The sequence below is a fragment of the Danio aesculapii genome, chromosome 25, assembly GCF_903798145.1.
Source record: "Danio aesculapii chromosome 25, fDanAes4.1, whole genome shotgun sequence".
NCBI classification, from domain to species: Eukaryota; Metazoa; Chordata; class Actinopteri; order Cypriniformes; family Danionidae; genus Danio; species Danio aesculapii.
In genome coordinates, this window is record NC_079459.1 from 15,924,140 (window position 1) to 15,944,013 (window position 19,874).

Here is a 19,874-nt window from a genome sequence, read left to right on the forward strand (position 1 = left end):
GAAGCATACATGTATGTTTTCTATTATGGTTAACGTGATCTTCCAACAGCGTCAAAGGATGATATATTTGAGTAAGTAGTTTTTGTGTGTGGGTGTGTGTGTGTGTGTGTGCGCAGTGTACCGTTTTGTTTGTCATAAAACAACTTGAGCTGGTTTTGACCCATTTGACTGATGCAGTTCGCTCTAGTATGGCAGAAGAATCTTAAATTTTATTAATATCTACAAGCTATAAAACTCTCATGACCATTGACAAAATGAGTCGTCTATAAAATTAGCAGCCACCAGAGGTTTTCTTATACTACATAACTTCAAAAAACACTGAAACAGACTTTATAAAAAGCCATAACTCCAAACTAACTGCATTCATCACGGGTGGACTGAAAAACGTTCATAGTCGATATATATAGCATTAAAAACAAATCAGCTGAGGAGCTATAATGGTACTTACAAGTTTGCGGTTAGTATGAATTTATGTATGGATGTATTGTGGAAATACACAAGCGATTAAGGATTGCGGGATTTGTCTTAAGGTTGAGATGATCGCATATTCGTCATCTCAGTTGATAACTGATGCCATGCAGGTGTCATGTCATATTCAGAAAATAAATAAATAAAGTCCACACCACCAGTCTATAGTGACAATAAAAACAATTCACAAATCAGATGATACAATCTGAGAACGACTTTACTGATTCAAGCACTCCAAAAAAAAAAAAAATATGGAAAGGTGTCTATCTGGACAGCCCGCCCAAAAGAAAAAGAAAAAAAAAAGACGAAGCAAAGAAAGAAAGAAGGAGATGAACCAGAGCAGCTGGAGGTAGTCACTTCTGCTTAAACTCCTTTTAGTCAGCCATCTGCTCTCAAGCAACAAAAATGGCTGCCCTCCTTCTGAACTGCGGCTCCTGCGCTCGAAAAAAAATGCACTTGGCTATTTGACATCTCTAGGTGAATCCAATCGCATGTTGCTTTTGTTCTGCTTTTTGTCGAATTCCTCCTGCACAGTCTCTTTTTCGAGGAGAAGGAAGCTTTAAAGAGCATGAAGTTCTCAGAAGGAGCAACCGTTTTACCCCAAAGGGTTCAGCAGTGGTTGATAAAAGAGGGCATCAGTTCTCAAAGAGCAGTTCGTTGCATTTCAGGCCAGTCATGCGTCCTTCACTGCTTGGTGGTGCTTTGTTTGTTCCTGTAGGTTGGGCCATGTGAAGGAGTGACTGAAATGCCATTAACGAGAAAGCAAATTATGGCAAAATCTAAACACTTAATTGATTTTAAGAATATATAAGATCATCATTTACCTGCGTTGCTGAAGCTGGGGCTGGATTTACACATCCATGATAATATTTAATCTGTTTCTGGAAAAAGAAAACAGGAAGTTGGTATACAAGAAACATTGTATTTGGGAATACAATAACCCAAAGAAATGTCAAAAAAATAAGTTTGATCAAAATGTATTTTTTTTTTTATAAAACAATAAATAAAGTGATGTTGATTGTGATTCTTTTAAAGCATACACGTATTTCTTTAAACAAGTGTTATTAAAAATCACACTACAGATGACTTTTAAATTTACATTTGTTAGCATATTCATACAGTGACTTTTGTCATCAAGTATGTTATATTTGCAATGTTTCTCCTTTCCTTTCACCAGCACACATTTACTTCTATTTATTTAGCAGACGCTTTTATCCGAAGCGACATAAAAATTGGGATCAAAGAAACACTTCAAATCACAAGAGCAGCAATATATAGATGCCATGACAAGTCTAAGTTAGCTTAGCCATTTTTATTTCTTTTACTTTATTTATTGAGTCCTTGTGAAAGAGTGTTTGTTGGAAGGTGTCTGGTGAATAGAGAGAGGAAAGTGTGTATTTCCTACAGGTGGCCTGCCAAGCCCACTCACTGGGTAAAGCACACTCAGAATTGTTTGTTAGTTTGTTTGTGTTTCGGGCCAAACAAGAAAACAAACAATTAAAATGATTATTAATATATTCAATAAATTCAAATCTTTATGATTTTTTTTCTGTGCCTGATTTAAAAAAAGAAAATGCAAACAAATTTAGAAAACATCTAAATCTTATTTTTCACAAAATTATTTCTACAAATTACAGTTTACAAGTTACAATGGTAATAGTTTACACTGTTAAAATTGTCTATCTCGTCTTCCCGCATTAATTATTTGTACTCCATAATTGAACAATTCATAATTTAGCTGTAACAACTGACTTTCTTATTGGGGAAATAACATCATCAACAACCAAAAATGTTTTATATCAATGTGTTAATCTAATTGTTATTTGGCAGTTTGAAATAACTGAAATAACAAATTTGAAATAACAAAATTTCAGTGATCCTCAGCTAGTATTTCAGCATCAGCTACTAGGAGCAGCATCATTTAAATGAATTAATCTCGTACATCCCGGGTAATACGTAGCAGATTACAATTTGCATGTAATCTACCCAGCACTGATGTGTAAAACATAGCAAGTTTATGAAGATTTAACAAGTGCATTAAAAATGAACATTACTTTTCAGATATCCCCACATCTAATGGCGGTATATTGGCTTCCTCTCCTGAGAACAGAGCGGGACCTTCTTCTGGACTCCGGTCAGTTTGGGGGGTGTTTCTTCTGGACTTAATCTGCATCATAAAAACACAAATTAGAACTGGAAATGAAAACAGTGTTATTTTAAAAGTGCTATTCTATAATACGTACCTTCCAGACCAGCAAAACCACCACTGCGATTGCAAACGGGATGGTGAGGAGCCACATGAGATTGCTCTCCAAAACTTTTGAAAGAAATGCCCCTGCAGATAAACAAGACTGGTTTTGTTAGTTTGCAAAGATACACTTGTTTAACAGTGGTTAAACAGACAGCAAGTTAACCTTTGAACCACAGAGATATTCTAAATATATCAATTGAGCACTAAACCTGCAGAGCTGGACCGTGTTTTTCCACAAGAACATTAATGGAATTGCAAACAAGTAAAATTAAACCTTTCCCCTTAAAAATGTAATATATATCATTTAATGTGTTCCTCATGATTTTTACACAACACTTAAAATACATTTAGGGAATGAAGACACCAAGTGATGAAGTTTTTCAGGTGTAATTTTGTCCTATTCTTCCTGCAAGCAAGTCTTGATGTGGGCAACAGTACTGGTTCTCCTGTGTAACATTTTGTGATTTTTGTCTCTATTGGAGACAGGTCGGGACTGCAGGCAGGCCAGTCAAGTACTTGTATCCTCTTCCTCCACAGCCAAGATTTTGTATTGTGTGCAGAATGTGGTTTTGCATTGTCTATTTGAAATATGCATGGGGGTCCTTAGAAAAGTCGGAATCAAATTGTGCTCCAAAAACTCAGAACTTTTTAGCATTAATGGTGCCATCACAGAGGTGCAAGTTACCTTTTCCAAGGGCACTGACACAACCCCATACCATGACAGACCCTGGCTTTTGGAATTGTTGCTGGCAACAGTCTGGATGATCCTTTCCTTCCTTGGTGGGGAGCACTTGGCGTCCCTTTCTCCCCAAAAAATACAGATTCATCTGACCACAGTACACGTTTCCACTGTGTAATGGTCCATTCCAGGTGTCTTCGAGCCCAGAGAAGTTGACAGTGCTTCTCGACACTGTTTACATAGGGCTTCCTTTTGGCACAAAACTGGCAGTTGTGGATGTACTGTAACTACGTATTGTGATACTTGACCAAGGTTTGCCAAAGTAGTCCTGAGCCCATGCGGTGATATCGCTTTAAATGAATGACGATTCTTGATGCAGTGCCACCTGAGGGATCAGAGATCAATAAAGGCTTGCGCCCTTTTTCTTTATGCACTGAAATTCCTCCAGATTCCTTGAATATTTTTATTATGTTATGCACTGTTGAAGGTAATTTTTCTTTGACACATTGAAAACATTGTTTTTAAACACATCAATAAATTTCTCATGTATTTGTAGGCAAACTGGCGATCCTCTGCCCATCTTTGCTCCTGAAGGACTAGTCTTTTCTTTGATGCTGCATTTGTACTAAATCATAATTACTATCACCTGATGACATCACCAGTTTTAAATTATATCATTATTTAACCAGTTTACCTAAATGTGTTGCAATAACCAAAATTGGAATACGTGTTTATTTTGAAAAAATAAATAAATAAATAAATAACTATAAAAATCATGAGGAACACATTAAATAATGTTTGTTGTATTGTTTGCATTCTTTTTTTTAATTAGCATTTTCCATACTGTCCCAACTTCTGATTTGGAGTTGTACATATATAAAATGGGCGAGATGTTCCCAAAATTGGCAGTTCAGTTCATGTCATGGTTCTGTTGTCACTGTTTATGGTTTGATTCTTTTCATAATATTAAAAAAATATACCACTTCAAAACCATTAGAAATACCCACACATCAATATATAATAAATAATAAATATAATCTACTGTTTACAGTATTTTAAAAAGTTATTCTCAAGGCCAAGGATTATAATTCCATTCTTAATGTTTTAATTTTGTCTTTTGCTGTTGATTAATGGTAATGACGACAATGTGTTAAATTTGGCAGTTTTCATTTGACATGTTAAATAAGAAAATTCATGCAAGTATTGAGTTTCTGCTGTGTCTTGCGCTGGAATCTTTAAACTGATGTACACTGAAGCATGCGAGTATGCAGCATTAACTGTGTCTTGCGCTGGAATCTTTAAACTGATGTACCCTGAAGCATGCGAGTATGCAGCATTAACTGTGAAAGAGACGCTGTAAACTCTAGAGAAATTAACAAAGTTAAACCGTGATGGAACAGGAGAGAGACACAGAGAGAGAGAGAGAGAGAGAGAACATCAGCTGGCAGCAGGTATCGATACTGGATCACATATTCCAGTCAGATACCAAAACGCTCCAAACACTTGCTTTCTTGTCAAGGACTAAAAAACAAACAAACGCATGGACTTTTTGATACACGCACGTACCAAACCTTGACAAAAGAACCAATATATATATATATATATATATATATATATATATATATATATATATATATATATATATATATATATATATGTATATACATATATATGTATATATATATATATATATATATATATATATATATATATATATATATATATATATATATATATACATATATATGTATATACATATATATGTATATATATATATATATATATATATATATATATATATATATATATATATATATATATATATATATATATATATATATATATATATATATATCTATCTGAAGTCAGAATTATTAGCCCGCTTTATTTATATATTTTTTTAAATATTTCCCATATGATGTTTAACAGAGCAAGGAAATTTTCACAGTATGATTGATAATATTTTTACTTGTGGAAAAAGTCTTATTTGTTTTATATCGGATAGAATAAAAGCAGTTTTAAATTTTTAATGAACCATTTTAAGGTCAATATTATTAGACCCTTTAAGCAATTTTTTTCCAATAGTCTACCATTATACAATAACTTGCCTAATAACTCTAACCTGCTTAGTTAACCTAATTAACCTAGTTAAGCCTTTAAATGTATTAAAACTGTTTTAAATATTTAGAAATATGTTGAAAAAAATCTTCTCAAATTGGGGAAAAAAATAAACAGGGGGACTGATAATTCAGGAGGGCTAGTAATTCTTCAACTATATATATATATATATATATATATATATATATATATATATATATATATATATATATATATATATATATATATATATATATATATATATATATATATATATATTCAATAAATGCAGAAGAAGTAGATCACCCAAAATAAATAAATAAAATACAACAAATTCTGAATGTCGTTCCTGTTTTCCTCTAGTGTTTGTATAGTCTTCTTCAGATACGTGTTACAGGAGAGTAAAAGTGATCTGTCATCATGTTTAACTTCTTACTCCTCGACTCTTTAATGGAACACAATTTGTTTTTCCTTACAATCAACATGAATAGAAATTGAGGCTGTCAAGCATCAAAAATGTCTCGTCCTCCGACCTGGCATGAAATGTCTTGACCTAAAACCTATTTTTTATCAACACAGGCCTTAAATTTCCATCTGGTTGTTGCACAAACCTACTGGATTTTTGAAGCTCGGCGGCCTTATTTCCCCTTCAATTTAATTGCATTGAAAACAGCAGTGTCTTTTTCTTGTGTTCCAGGAAAGATATGAGGGTGAGTAAATTATCATTTTTTTTCTTCTTTTTGGATCAGCTATCCCTTGGATGAGTACAATAGTGATGATTGAAGACATTTATGTGATATCTTACCTTTTTCGGGGTCATCAGGCAAACCGTTTCGTTTCTCTAGAGAAAGCCAGAAACAGAGAAGCATTAAAAGTCTCAGATTGAAACCGTTCATTGTTAGACGTTTAAAAAGTCGGACACAATCTCCTTTTCTCCCCGTCCCCATGAAAGATCTGATCTGTCCGCTTTTAGAAAGAAAGAGCTTGCGCTTGGGAAGATCTGAAGATTGCTCTGTAATCAACATGGTGACAATTGGACTTCGATTCTGTCCTCCCTTTCAAGCCGCTCACTAGGGAGCATCTCTGGGTTTTGAAACTCAGCTGAGACTCTGTCATAATAGAGTTGACAAAAACATGTTGCCTCTCTTGTTTTGTCCAGCGGCTTCGTTTGAAAAGGCGTGGAACCCACACACACACACCCACACATGCACACAAAACATGCGCAAAATTGCAACCAAAGCTGCCACAAGAGATATGATTTAAAAGCGGGTGTTAACATCGAAAACCTCAGTTGCAAATGGGCGGCCTTCCACAAACTACATTCTGCGGTTTCTCAATAGCTTCATTACACACGTCACAGGCAACACTCTGCAATGTGCAGACCATGCCTTTCAACAGAGGCCTTTAGAAGGATAGTTCACCCAGACATGAAATGTGCTGTCAATTTACACAGCCTCAGACCATTCAAGATGTACGTGACTTTTCTCCTTTGGTGGAACATTAAAGGCCTTTTTTTTCTGTGATCCCTGGTGATAAAATGCAAGTCATTAGATAAGAGGATTTCATAACTATACATTGAAGTCTTAAGGAAAGAAAAATGTGAAAAGTACTAATGTTGTAAACAAATTGCCAGTTTTTTTTGACTCTCAAATTGCCTTTGACAACCATTTTATGAAATCTCCAAGAACCATGGTTTCAGCAAAACATTTTCTTTAATGCTATTCTGATTAAAAAAAAAAAACGTCACATCTTCGATGGCCAGAGGGTGAGTAAATGAACAGCTAATGTATATTTTTGTGTAAACTAAGACTCACCATTTGTACTATGTTGTGCTGATGTTGTCGACGCTGTCGTAGTTGTTGTTATTGTTGTTTTTGTGGATGTGGGACATGGCGGTGGCTCGCAGTCCTCAGCATCTCTTGATGAATTGGCAGTGTTGAAAAAGTCCTCCAAAAATTCAAAATACTTCGCCGTAAGCCACATCTCCTCTACATAGTGACACTCAAAGTCTAGCATTGAATCCTCCTGAAGATGCAGAAAAAAGGATGATTTACAAGTAGTTCATTTGTTGCAATGTTGTCAAGATACTAGTTTATTTATTTGACATAGATCTTCCATTTAAATAATAAATAAATAACTGTAAAACTATAATAAATCAGATTTTACAGTGCTCTCTAAAATCAATACAAAATAGATGTTTATTGTTATTTAAATTATCAAAACCTTTGACTAATTTTGCTCATTTTATTTTACTTCAATATAACATTAGAAACAAATATTATATATAATAATATATAATATAAATTATATATATATAAAAAATTTTATTAAAAAGGTAAATTCTTTTACAGAAATTATTTTAGACTAAGACAGAAAACAATTCTACAAAAAACGTTGAATATTTTACATTACAATAATAACTAAAAGCAAACATATGATTGTTCATAATAAATAAAGATTTAGTTTTTTAGTACTGTTTTTCAAACAAATTTTGAAAAGACTTTAATAATTAAACAGGAAATAAAAAAAACCCAACCAAGTCATTTCATAAATGCTGCACATTTAAAAATTTGTAAATAATCATTCTTGAAAAATCTACATAATCACACACAAGACAAGTTTCCTGAATGCAATGCTGTACAAGTTTAATTGCTCCCGCTCAACTTACCAAACCAAGTCCAATGTGATACCGCATTTCTTGCAGTATTTGGACGAAAGTGCCTATATTATCTTTATTGGAGGATATGTTCCCAAACTTCTGCGCCAGGCCTTTTAAGCTCACCTCCAAGTGAAATACATTTAGCTTCACCCAGCACATGCCACTCTTGAAGGAAAAAATAAATCCATTACTGCATTACCAACATGTTAGCAATTATCTGAATAATAACTCTGGATAACAACACTCACCACTTCTTTAGGTATGTAACGTACAGTAATCTTGTAGTCTTTTGGAATATTCTGTTTCTAATCGGAGAGACACAAAAAAAGAAAGTCCTGAGTGCCAAAGACTGAACCGCACGATCATTTGAACATCAAAAAAAAAGCACAAATGTTATTCTACTAGGTAACCACAATGTAAACATGGAAATAATTTGCTTTTCTTAGGTATAGCTACGAAAGCCACAAACATATGTAACATATTTACTTAAAAAGATTTACATGGCTTTCGTCAAAAAGTCAGGCACAGTGATTTGGCAAAATAATTCATAAACATTTTACTTAAGGAAAGCAAATACCATTAAACAACACACGTCAAAACAAAGTGATAAACTTTTTTCAAGCTGATTATTTTTGACGAGTCTAAAGAGCATGTCTGAAGAAAAGCATTTGTATATAACTCTATTATCATACTTTCTGCCATATGTCTGTGGCTTTTATTCCAACACACGTGAAATAAATTTCAGCTCCTTTCCCTTGAGTATTGATAAATCAGCCTTCACTGTTGTCTTGCAAAGAAATAGCCTGGAAAAAGAAACCTCAAGGCACTATGAAGATAGAGAAGCCTATTTCCAGAAGAGGAAAACAAGGCTTTTTATATGTTACAGTTCACAGGGAACTGAAATATGTAAACTCAGAATTGCAAGGGAAGACGTCTGACTTGTATGTTTATATTGATTTCTCATTTTGAGTTTAATTCTGACAACATTTCCCCAGAATTGTAAATGAACACCTCTTATTTTCAAAATCGCGAAATGTAATTTCTGACATCCATAATGTGAGTTTAAACTCAAAACTGCAAAATACAACAAGATCACAATTCTGCTCCTTTTTCTCAGACTTCTCGCAATTGCAAGTTAGCCTCTACCTTAAATTTTAGACTAAACTATTGCAAGTTCATAACTCAAAATGGTGAGTTAGAAAGTCAAAATGCAGTGAACTACGATGGACCAAATTTGCCAGAGCTCTTACCAACAGAGAAATTTTCTTGATGTCATCTGTAATGGGATTTCCTATTTCACTGGAATAGGCAGCAACTGTGATGTACAGCAATAAATGGACACAGGTGCATATCCAAATCTGAAAAACAAGAGGTACAACTTCAGGCCATCATATTTCAGATCATTTAATAGCACAGATCTGGATCATGGCGTGTCCTAATTTGTAATCTCACTGTTTATAGGACTTATAGGTCAAAGCGCAAATATTTTCATTGCTATTTTGAGAACAACCAGGTCAGGTTAAATATCACAAATAAGCGTTTTTTGTCTAGAAAACTCCCTCTCTCCCTGGCCGCGTTAAAGAGAGTTGTCCCAGGGTGGCTTAAAGCTTTTGCTCCATTCTTCCCAGACCTGCGATTTGAGCTTGTTGCATAACATGAGGCAGATTTGCTCTTAACCCTGATTACAACGGTGATCCCAGACAAACAATGCATGAGCCTTGTCGGGAGAAGCGGGCCAGTGATGGAAAGAGTTTCAGCTTTGCTCTGAGAGAGACAGAGGGGAATGAAGACATGAGTAGAGTATGTAATTGCGCATTTACAAAATTGATGCTCAGTTATTACTTTTTCCCCAAATTAGCCTGGTTTTGGATCACATGACTTGGATCAGATTTACATTCAAATTTGTTCAGCAGCTATAGTACAATGTACACTGTTTACTTCTTATTGTATGACCCTAGCCTTATCTTAAAAGATTCGCTTTGGTATTCTATTCCAAAATTCAATTGTACATCAAAATGTAATAACTGTCCTCTAAAGCAACTTTGCATTTCTGTTGACGTCACGAAGGCTGTGCTGGCTATTCAATAACGTTAACTAATTTAGCTGTTGTTTTCAAACTAATAGTCAATTTAACAGTTCTTTTTTTAAACAAACTAGCTTTCTATTTAAATGTTGTTTTGCAAAAGAGCCATTTTATTCAGCTGCTGCTGTAGCATTCATTTAGTCTGTAAAAATATAACCTTGCTATTAGCTGCTAGCATTCTATTTAAATGTTGTTTTGCAAAACTAACTCTTTAGCTTTATAATGGTCATTTAGCAACCGACATTCTATTAGTCATCATTTTAGCTAACAGATATTTAGCTGCCATTTTGGTAAGCAAACTTTCTGTGTAGCTGTTGTTTTATCAAACTGGAATTGCAGTATGTTTCACAATTAACCCAACAAGCATTCTATTTGAACTTTAGTAATCTACTAAAATGAACCAGGATTGTATTATTATAAAAAATAGTAATAAAAGTAGTAATCATGTTTTTTTGGTACAATGGTTGGTACCATTTGTATAATGATAGTTTTACTACAAATGGTTAGTGTGGCAAAACCACAGTTGATTTGGGCTTACTATGGTTTAAATACAATGTTGATTTGTAGTAGATCCATGGTAGCATTGTTTCTTCATTTACCAAATTAGCAGTTTCTTGGGCGATTGTTCTAGCAAACTAGCATTTAATTTAGCTGTTGTTTTACCAAACCGGCATTCTGTTTTGTATTATATTTGGTTGACGTTAAAGCAAATTAACAGCCTACAGTAGCTGCTATTTTAAATAAACATTCTGTTTAGCTGTCTAACAAACTAGCATTCTGTGTGGTTGTTTATCAAATTAGCATTCAATCGGGCTGTTGTAGCAATGTAACAGTTTGTTTAGTTGCTGTTTTAACAATGTTTAACAAGCAGCACTCAGCTCTATTCTGGTGTGCAATGTCTAGTTGTAATTTCTTGAAATAGTTATCAGACATCTTAATTCAACAGTAACATAAATGTCAAGTTACTTAAATAAGTTGTAAACTTGTGCAAGCTTTGGGCAGGACATTCAAGAAAACAAAAACCCTGTTTTGATGTTTGAATATGAATACAAATGCACAGCATACTTATTTAAACACTGCCAAAAAAAAAAAAAAAAAAACGCCAGACAGTTGGAGCCATCTCCAATTTCATGCTACCACTTTTTTTTCTGGAAAACCATGTGCTTTCAAGAATCAGCTGTTGACAGGAAATAGATCCTACCTACAGCCATAAGGAACAACCATCCTTGATTACATCACGGCATCAATAACTTTATTAAGTCAAAGTCACGTTAAACTGCCATACTTTCATACTTCATTTCCATGGTCACGAGTTTCCATTTACAGAAAAAAATATATATATCACATTTCCAACCATCTCTTCCTGGTTAAATAGAGCATGTTTATTTGCACCATACCATAAATCCGACCATAAAGAAGGGCCATATGTAAATGCTTCGAATTAATGGACTGCAGTATGCAACTCAAGCTAAACAAAGCTAGCACACATGATGGCATCTGGAATTAAGTATACACTCAAACAAGTGGTTTATCTCCAATAAGTCTATCAGACAACATCACTGGAGACTATAAAGACCCTGTGCGTGTCGGGAAAGCAGATGAGGAGTTGTTAAAATTTTGGTGACTGAAACAACACATGGAAGTCCAGATGTTTTATTAGTTATATTGTCCATTATTTCACTTCCTCCAAGGCTTTAAAGTGCCTTCACAGCCAAGAACTACGATTTCAGCAAGCGCTTTGGATACAACAACAATCGCTCGTCTGTCTCCTATTTGAACGTGAACCATTCAATCTCACTTGTGCTGAAATAAATCAGCAGAGTGTACGCATAGCCAACCGCTGACAAAAACAACTGAACAAGAAAACTACTGGCACAGGCTGCCTATGTAGGTGGCATTTCGGGCATTATAGGTGTGTGAAAGTGTAGGCATCTTCTAAATGCAGTCTTCTATAATGCCCAATTGTAGTGTATATCTTTAATGGTGAACACTATGTTAGAATATATACATCATTTCCCTAAAAATATTAATTAAAAATCGCACCGTGTAAACATTCATTCATTCATTCATTTTCTTTTCCACTTAGTCCCTTTATTAATCCGGGGTCGGCATAGCGGAATGAACCGCCAACTTATCCAGCTTATGTTTTACACAGCGGATGCCCTTCCAGCTGCAACCCCGTCACTGGGAAACATTCATTCACACTCATCCACACACATACACTACAGACAATTCACCTATACCACATATCTTTGGACTTTGGGGGAAACCGGAACTCCGTGTAAACACAAATACAATTTTCTGCTCAAGTAAAAACAACAACAAAACATTTTCCCACAACTGCAATTTCCTACTTTATTTCAAAACTGTAACTTTGCTCATAATTGACTTTCTATGCCATGATGCTACTAAATGTATGGCAGTTTAAAATGCTGGTAACAGAATTGCGATTGCGATTCTGCAACATGACTATATTTCACATTTGCTAAAAAAAATTTATCATAATTATGACATTATTTCTTACAATGTGACAATTTCAATTTTTTTCTTTATTAATGCAGTTTTATTTTATATCTACCAATATCACCTTTTTTTGCTATTATGACTTTATATCTCACAACTTTACACTAAATGTACAGTTGGAACCTGTTTGTTTGAAATTTCAACATTATATGCATGATTTTATATCTCACAATTGGGACTGCTGGCACTTTCTTTCTGAAACAATGTGGGATAAGAAGTCACAATTATGGCAAACAATGAAACTAATCACAATGTTTCTCGTAATTCAAATTTTCTATCCTACAGTTTGATCTCAAATCTCACAAGTGCAACATTGTATCTTGTTGTGTTAATATCTCACAATGAATCCCTATATATTGCCTTTGCCACTTTGTTCTTCAAAATTCGGACTCTATTTCTATCTGCATTTTGTATTACAGATGCAGTTCCTTGTAATTGTGATATATTTCCTGCAACTTTTTGCTAAATTTCCTTGCAAAATTTTCTCATAAGTGTGACATCATATCTCATATCAGTGTTTTTCTATTTGTTGCATTTGTATTTGACCTAAAATTAAAATTTTATGTCCAACATCTGCAACTTTGTTGTTCACCATTGGGATTTTATACCTCACAATGTTACTTTGTAGTCATTTCAGTTGTTGTTATGTTGTAACTACAGCTTTGACTCTCGTAATTGTCACAACACCACCCTATATATTGCAAATTCAATGTTTTTCCTTGCTTTATATGCTGTAACATGACTTTCTCACAATTTGACTTAATTTTTTTCTTCAAGATTGTGTGTTCAGTCAACGCCAATAGCCTAGTGGTTAAGCGCGCTGACATATAGCACCATGGTGCTCACGGTGACCTGAGTTTGATTCCCAGCTCGAGGTCCTTTGCTGACCCTTCCCCTCTCTTTGCTCCCAATACTGTCCTGTCTGTAACCTCCACTATCCTATCCAAATTAAAGAAAAAACCCTAAAAAAAAATTAAATAAAATGTGTGTTTAGGTCCTGCAATGACTTGATATATCTTATTGTTTTCCAAATTACGAATCTATATCCTGTATTGTGACTTTGTGATATTTCACAAATGATACTTTGTCTCTCATTACTGACTATCTCTCTTTATCTCAAATGTTTTTCCTCCTGATGTCGACTTTATGTCTAGAATCATCAAGTTATATCTTGCAAATGCAACTTTGTTTTTTGTTGTTGTGACGTCACGTCTGACATCTGACTAGAGCAACTGTAAGTTTCTTCCTCATAACTGCACTATCATGCAACTTGACTTTTTTACCTCACAGCTGCTTCTCATAACTGTAAAGTCACTTTGTGAGATATAAAGTTGCATTAAAGGACTAAAGATGAAAATCTACTGAAACGTGATATACAAAGCCAAAGCTGAAATGTGATATATAGAGGAGAAGAGGACATAAAGTCACATTGTGAGATATAAAATTGCAATTATGAAGGGAAACGGTTGCAACTGTAACATACACAGTCACACTGCAGGTTGTAAGGTCACACTGGCATAGGGACATTTTGCGTGTGACTGTATATAGGCTAATTGCAAAATTTTTCCTCATAGTTTTAACTTTATACTTCACAACGTGACTTAATATCTCACAACTATAACTTTCGCACTTCAAAAAGCAGGCTTTGGAAAGACACAGTCCAGGCACTGAATTATAAATACAAAGAAATCTTGAAAGTGTTAGCTTGATACAACAAAACCAAATGAGGGAGGTCACTTTCATTTAGCCAGACAAAGGAGATGTGAAGCAGAACAATATCTCATTACGGCTGACCATGAGCTGGCAGAAAGAAAAACAGACAACAACAACTCAACCCTTCTTTTTGAACATCACGTTAACAAGTAACTTGTTCGGCTAGAGAATAGGACAGTTACCAGAATCATGCTGACCAGACACTTTGATCACTAGCTTTTATTAACTTTGCAATCACCACAGAAAGACATACAGTGAACAATGTACCATTCACTACATAATCTTATTAACGAGAACAGAGCCCAGTAGTGTAACACATGGTGCCAAAAAAAAAAAAAAACGTCTAGTCACCATTGATCTCCATTCTTTTTATCTTTTCACAGTTATTACTTACATATTTCATGGCCTACATAAGTCTAACACTTCAAATACAGGCAGAAACCCTCTAATACAGTGCCCGGATTAGACAGACAGAATCATTCTAATGTTAGCTAGCCACATATTCGCAAAGAGGCTCATGCTAACTCTTCATACTACAAGGGAAAGGCTTAAAGTGAGATAAACAACACAGTCTCTTAGTTTTGATTAAAAAAAAGTGACCAGATGTGTGTCCGGAAGGCAGCTTTGTGAAGCCATGTGATCTACTTTCACAGGCCAAAGAAACAAGAGGACAAACATCAGCGTCCGGAAAACTAGCATAATCGTTTCAGCCTCTGTTGAATAGCCAGCGACCAGTATCCACTCAAAAACTACTCAAATCGAATTTACCTCCGCTAATTGCACTCAGTCTGCTCATGTCCATTCAGGTGCACTTTACAAACCCCTGGCTAACCAAATAAACACTAGCTAAAGATGCTATCACATGTCTCAAAGAATATATACGCTTTCTCATGTTGCCTAGACAGAAGAATGTCAAGTTCTTCCTCACCAACCATGACTCTACATTTCTGTGGCTTGTAATGATTATTTCTTTTATGGGTTTAGTCAGTAACGTCAAAGCAATTGGGCTTCGCTACTCATCTCAGACCAAATGAAACAATGGGAAAAGATGTAGTGCATTCATACTAGCTGGAGCAACACCAATTGCACCACGATGTCCTCTGATGAGTGTTTAAATAGAGGGTAACAGGCCACAGGAGTCCAATGAAATGTGATCTGGCTATTTGATAGCTAATTTAAAGGGGCTGGGTGGGAACAGAAATAATAGACTGGGCAACGGCCGTCCTTGGAGGGAGGCCTCATTCAGGAACAACTGAGAAAAGTAGATATGCTAATGTTTGAGGTGCATGCTGAGAAAATCAGCACTGGGAGACAAAAAAAATACAACTGTATTACCGCAGAATGACTCGTTTCTAATAGTTAATTGAGCCAGGCACTGAAAAGCTACCTGGAGTAAGTGCTGTAAAACAACAGCCAAAATGGAACATTTAATACAGAAATAATAGAGGACTAATGGGGATCATATTATACATTTAATTTTTGGGACATGCAAAGTGTGCCAATGAAAGCAAGAGATTTATTTTGAAAAGTGATTTCATTTCTATCATTCGCTGAGTGCATTATGCAATTAAGCGGTTTCTAAACACGGATAAGGTTTCAGACTTATTGTAAATGGCCATCCGCTATTGAAAACCTTTTTATTTGGATTGGGCTTAGCCAATGTCGAAGCCAGGTGAATGTCAAATGCCATGTAAGCTCTATAAGGATATGGAAACAAAATGAAAGAGCTTAATGGAACTTGATGTTGACGATATTAAGGTTAAACCCTCAATGCAGTTTTTTCTTCCTTATTCTTGGCATTTTATGTACTTTATCTCGATTAAGCCATGTTAGATTTATTTCAAACCACATATTTATGTAATAACTTATTAACGTACTAACATCGACTCAACCTGTGTGTTTAGATTACTGGGTAATGAATTTAGTGCCGATTTAGTAGACTTCTGCTCATCGTTCCCTTTGCCACTCATCTTTACAGCACAAGTTGAATTATCTGATATGACAAAATCAGATTTACAGATCATAAACTTTCACAACAGTAGACACAACAACACACTATCATTCATCTACAGTCCAAACAGGAAAAAATAACAGACGTATGTCACGAAATCCAGCACCAATCCACTACAAACTCCAGATTAGCAGATCAGTATAATATTATTTATCATCGCTGTCTTTTATAATAGTGCTGTTGGTTTAGATAATAATAATAGTTATAAATAAAGTTTGTGGCTTCCTGCTTTATACAAACAACTACTTCCTTTAGGTGACTTTGGTTCAGATATTTTCTCATATATCTTCTTATTGTATAATTTACATAACAAATATTTTCACATATATTTTCTTATCAGAATGCATTACAGTTTTATTTAATGAAGTAGTGCTGTGTTAATTAAAGCTGGGTTATTAACAAAATAATACTTTTTTAAGTTGGGTTACTTTATTAAAAATGTACTTATGACTCATGCACAAGCATATACCATTGGTTAATATTGTAGTTCATGCTAGATGTGTTGAAAGATTTGTTATCATTAAAACCAGTTTTGAATGTTGTGAATGGGATTACTGTTGTGGTCTATAGTACATAAGTTATGTCAGCAAACTGTCATGTGTAAAAGTTGTGGTGAAAAAAATCTAAAATTTTACATTTCCATGTCCAAATGTGCATATCATATTTGTACATTGAATAAAATGTGTAAAGAAAAAGTTAGCTGCACATTTCACAACCTTTCCAAAAATGGAGTTTTCCAGGAAGAAGCTCTTCATGTGGATATGTGTGGAGAACATACCAGAAAGAAATCTGGTGGGTTATTTATGAAGAGGAAATTCATTATTGCAAAATAACCAAATTTTCACCTACTTGCTCATTTTTCCGTCCATAGCAAACTTCCTCATTGTCACATTGCAAACTGTCACTAACTTATTTTTGCCTTTGGGCTTGGCATACGGTCGAAGGTGTTTGCTTTCATGCTAGATGCTTCACATAATTGAGCATCAGTTTTTGCAAAGGGGTGGATGTATGTCACGATTGATGGCAAGAAACTACAATTAATTCAATGATCATTAACGTACTAGGTTTGGTCTCTTAACTGCATCAAGAGAATAATGATCCCTGAGCTGTATGAAAAACGCATTCCACATACACAATAAACACACATTTAAATAATCAGTCCTGACCAGAAATCAAAACTGTCATGTTATTTAAAAAATAAATAAAATCAAAACTGTCATGTGAAGAGCATAAGCAGGTTTCCTAGTGTGCATGTGCAAATGATTAACTTTTTTGTGTGTGAAAAAGGAAATGTAGGTCAAAACTGCTGACGCTGAAAATAAATAATTTTTGTGGTAGTCTAGTGGTCATTTTATGGTGACATGCTCATGGGAGACCACAGTTCAAGTCCAGCCTTGGCTTAGTGTAGTTACAAATAAAAAGGCAACGATAAAGAAATGAAATTAAACATACTGACAGGTAAAAACACTGAATGTGAATTACTTTACTGAATTTGCAGTCTTGCTGTTGGTGTGGATGCACTAACATTTTGATCTATCATGCCCATGGGAGAGGAGGGTTCAATTCCAGCCTCAGCCGTGTTCCCTTTCACTCCCTTCATGTTCTGTTTCTCCTTCACTGTATATCAATAAAAGGGCAAAAATGCACCAAAAGGACAAATGAAGTCTTCAAAAACCGTACATCTCGGTAAAACCCTAGAGCACCACATGTCAATTTATCATACTAAAACCGCCGCACTACCAAGAAACAAATATTCCCTATTGAGCAAAAAAGGTGCAAGGTGAATCTGCCCTTCATACATCATGGACTAAGTCTTCTTTAAATAAGAGTGAAAATATCTTAGGACATGTCAAATGCCTTTTCCCCCCTCAGGTGAATCTTAATTTACAGTACACAAAAAACAAGCGGCGAGAAAGTGTACATTCACTTAAAAGCAAAGATGGGAAGCGTTATTGATGCATTTAGAGTAAATACTCCCACCCCCAGTCAATGAAAACCATTTCCACTGGCTTATTTCCCGTTGTGCAACATGTCCAAGACGGAGGAATGTATCAGGAAATCAAGTTCTCACAAAATATAGCTGCATGTAGATTTTCTTTTGGGTTAAGCACCTGCGTAAAAGTCCAGAGGTCGTGTTGTTTTATATCAGGGTTATATACCCTTATCTCCTTTTTCAAAGACCTCATATCTTCCGACAGTTGATTAAGTTTTAATTTTCATGACTATCACAAAGCTACATACTATTCTGAAAATGAACGCTCAATCAACAAAATGAAACATTTCATGGCGAACATTTGATTAGACCATGTAAAAAAACATTTTATTCAACCAAAGAAAGTTTTATTGAGCTTAATTCCTGTAGTAATTGTTTAAGAAAGTTGCAGCAATCGTTTACACTTTTGCTCAATTTCCACGAAAATTCACAGTGAGAAGCCTACAGTGATTAAAAATGATTCTGACAAGATCACTGGAATGGAAACAAACATTATTGTAACGACGTTTGCCTGTGCGGGATGAGAAAGCGTGTTTGTGGTACTTAACGACAAGTCAATTTAATACAAAAATAAACCATTCTGCTGCTACTTCCACATAGGCTACCCGCTCCAGCCCAATTTAAGTGCGCACAATTCGTTTTCGTGCGCATTAAGCGCCCTAAAATGACAAACTGCAACAAGCAAAACGCTTTTCAGACTATTTTGACAACCTATATTTCCTCCAGTCTTCAAACAATGCATTTCCGCACGCACAATACAGTAAAAACAAATGCAAATCGCATGTGGTTCACAATAAATAACTAGCGTTAAAGCAAAACCCGATCACTTACGTTTGACTTCTTCATATGGAACGAGAGGAGTAACTCCAATGTCAGCGAAACCCTATTTTATCTTACTTCTGCGGGCAGGGAAAGGGTTCTCTTCATCCCAAAGGTACATATCCAAAATCATCATAAAGTAGAATCCAAATCGGGCGGGAAAGAAAGTCACTTAAATTTGCGTATTGATGGTAAGTATCCAGGTAGACGCTTCATACCGCACGATGGAGAACGGAAGGCTGCAGAAAGAATCAAGAGTTTTTTCCCAAGAGCAAAGCCTTTTTATCGTGACTCGAGCGCACACCCGCCCACCTCAGTTTCTCTCAGTCTACTGCCCTGTGTCTCACTCAATCGATTTCACAATCACCATCTAAACTTCCAACCGAGATTTATTTAATGGATATGTTTTCCTGCTTATTTTCGCAGAATTGAGTCGCTTGTTTACGGCTCGTCCAGACTGCAACTAGTTTGTGACATGTTTTGTTGTAAAGTAGGCTATCTGCTGCGCGGTGTTTTTTTCACCCTGAGGCGTTACACAAATCATTAGTGATTGTTCTGGAAAACGTTTATCTTATATT

The 19,874-nt window shown here is 35.1% G+C and overlaps 1 protein-coding gene across 1 annotated transcript; it reads right to left on the reverse strand.

Annotated features, from left to right (window-relative positions):
* Positions 1–616: 616 nt before the first annotated feature.
* Positions 617–19,571, reverse strand: kitlga (kit ligand a). The gene is made up of 10 exons (XM_056451684.1): positions 19,309–19,571; positions 9,405–9,512; positions 8,403–8,459; positions 8,164–8,319; positions 7,310–7,520; positions 6,301–6,336; positions 2,712–2,803; positions 2,523–2,635; positions 1,293–1,349; positions 617–1,208 (listed from the first exon to the last, which is right to left on the reverse strand). Exons 1-9 carry the CDS (start codon positions 19,321–19,323, stop codon positions 1,319–1,321), a joined length of 819 nt encoding a protein of 272 aa, XP_056307659.1. The 5' UTR covers positions 19,324–19,571; the 3' UTR covers positions 617–1,208; positions 1,293–1,318.
* Positions 19,572–19,874: the final 303 nt, after the last annotated feature.

Bases quoted from the DNA above. Each gene is read 5' to 3' on its own strand.
- kitlga (XM_056451684.1), bottom strand. The intron at 6,337-7,309 runs GTGAGTCTTAGT...GGCTTTCTCTAG, and splicing joins AGCACAACATAGTACAAATG to AGAAACGAAACGGTTTGCCT. The intron at 1,350-2,522 runs GTAATGTTCATT...TTCTTTTTCCAG, and splicing joins GATGTGGGGATATCTGAAAA to AAACAGATTAAATATTATCA.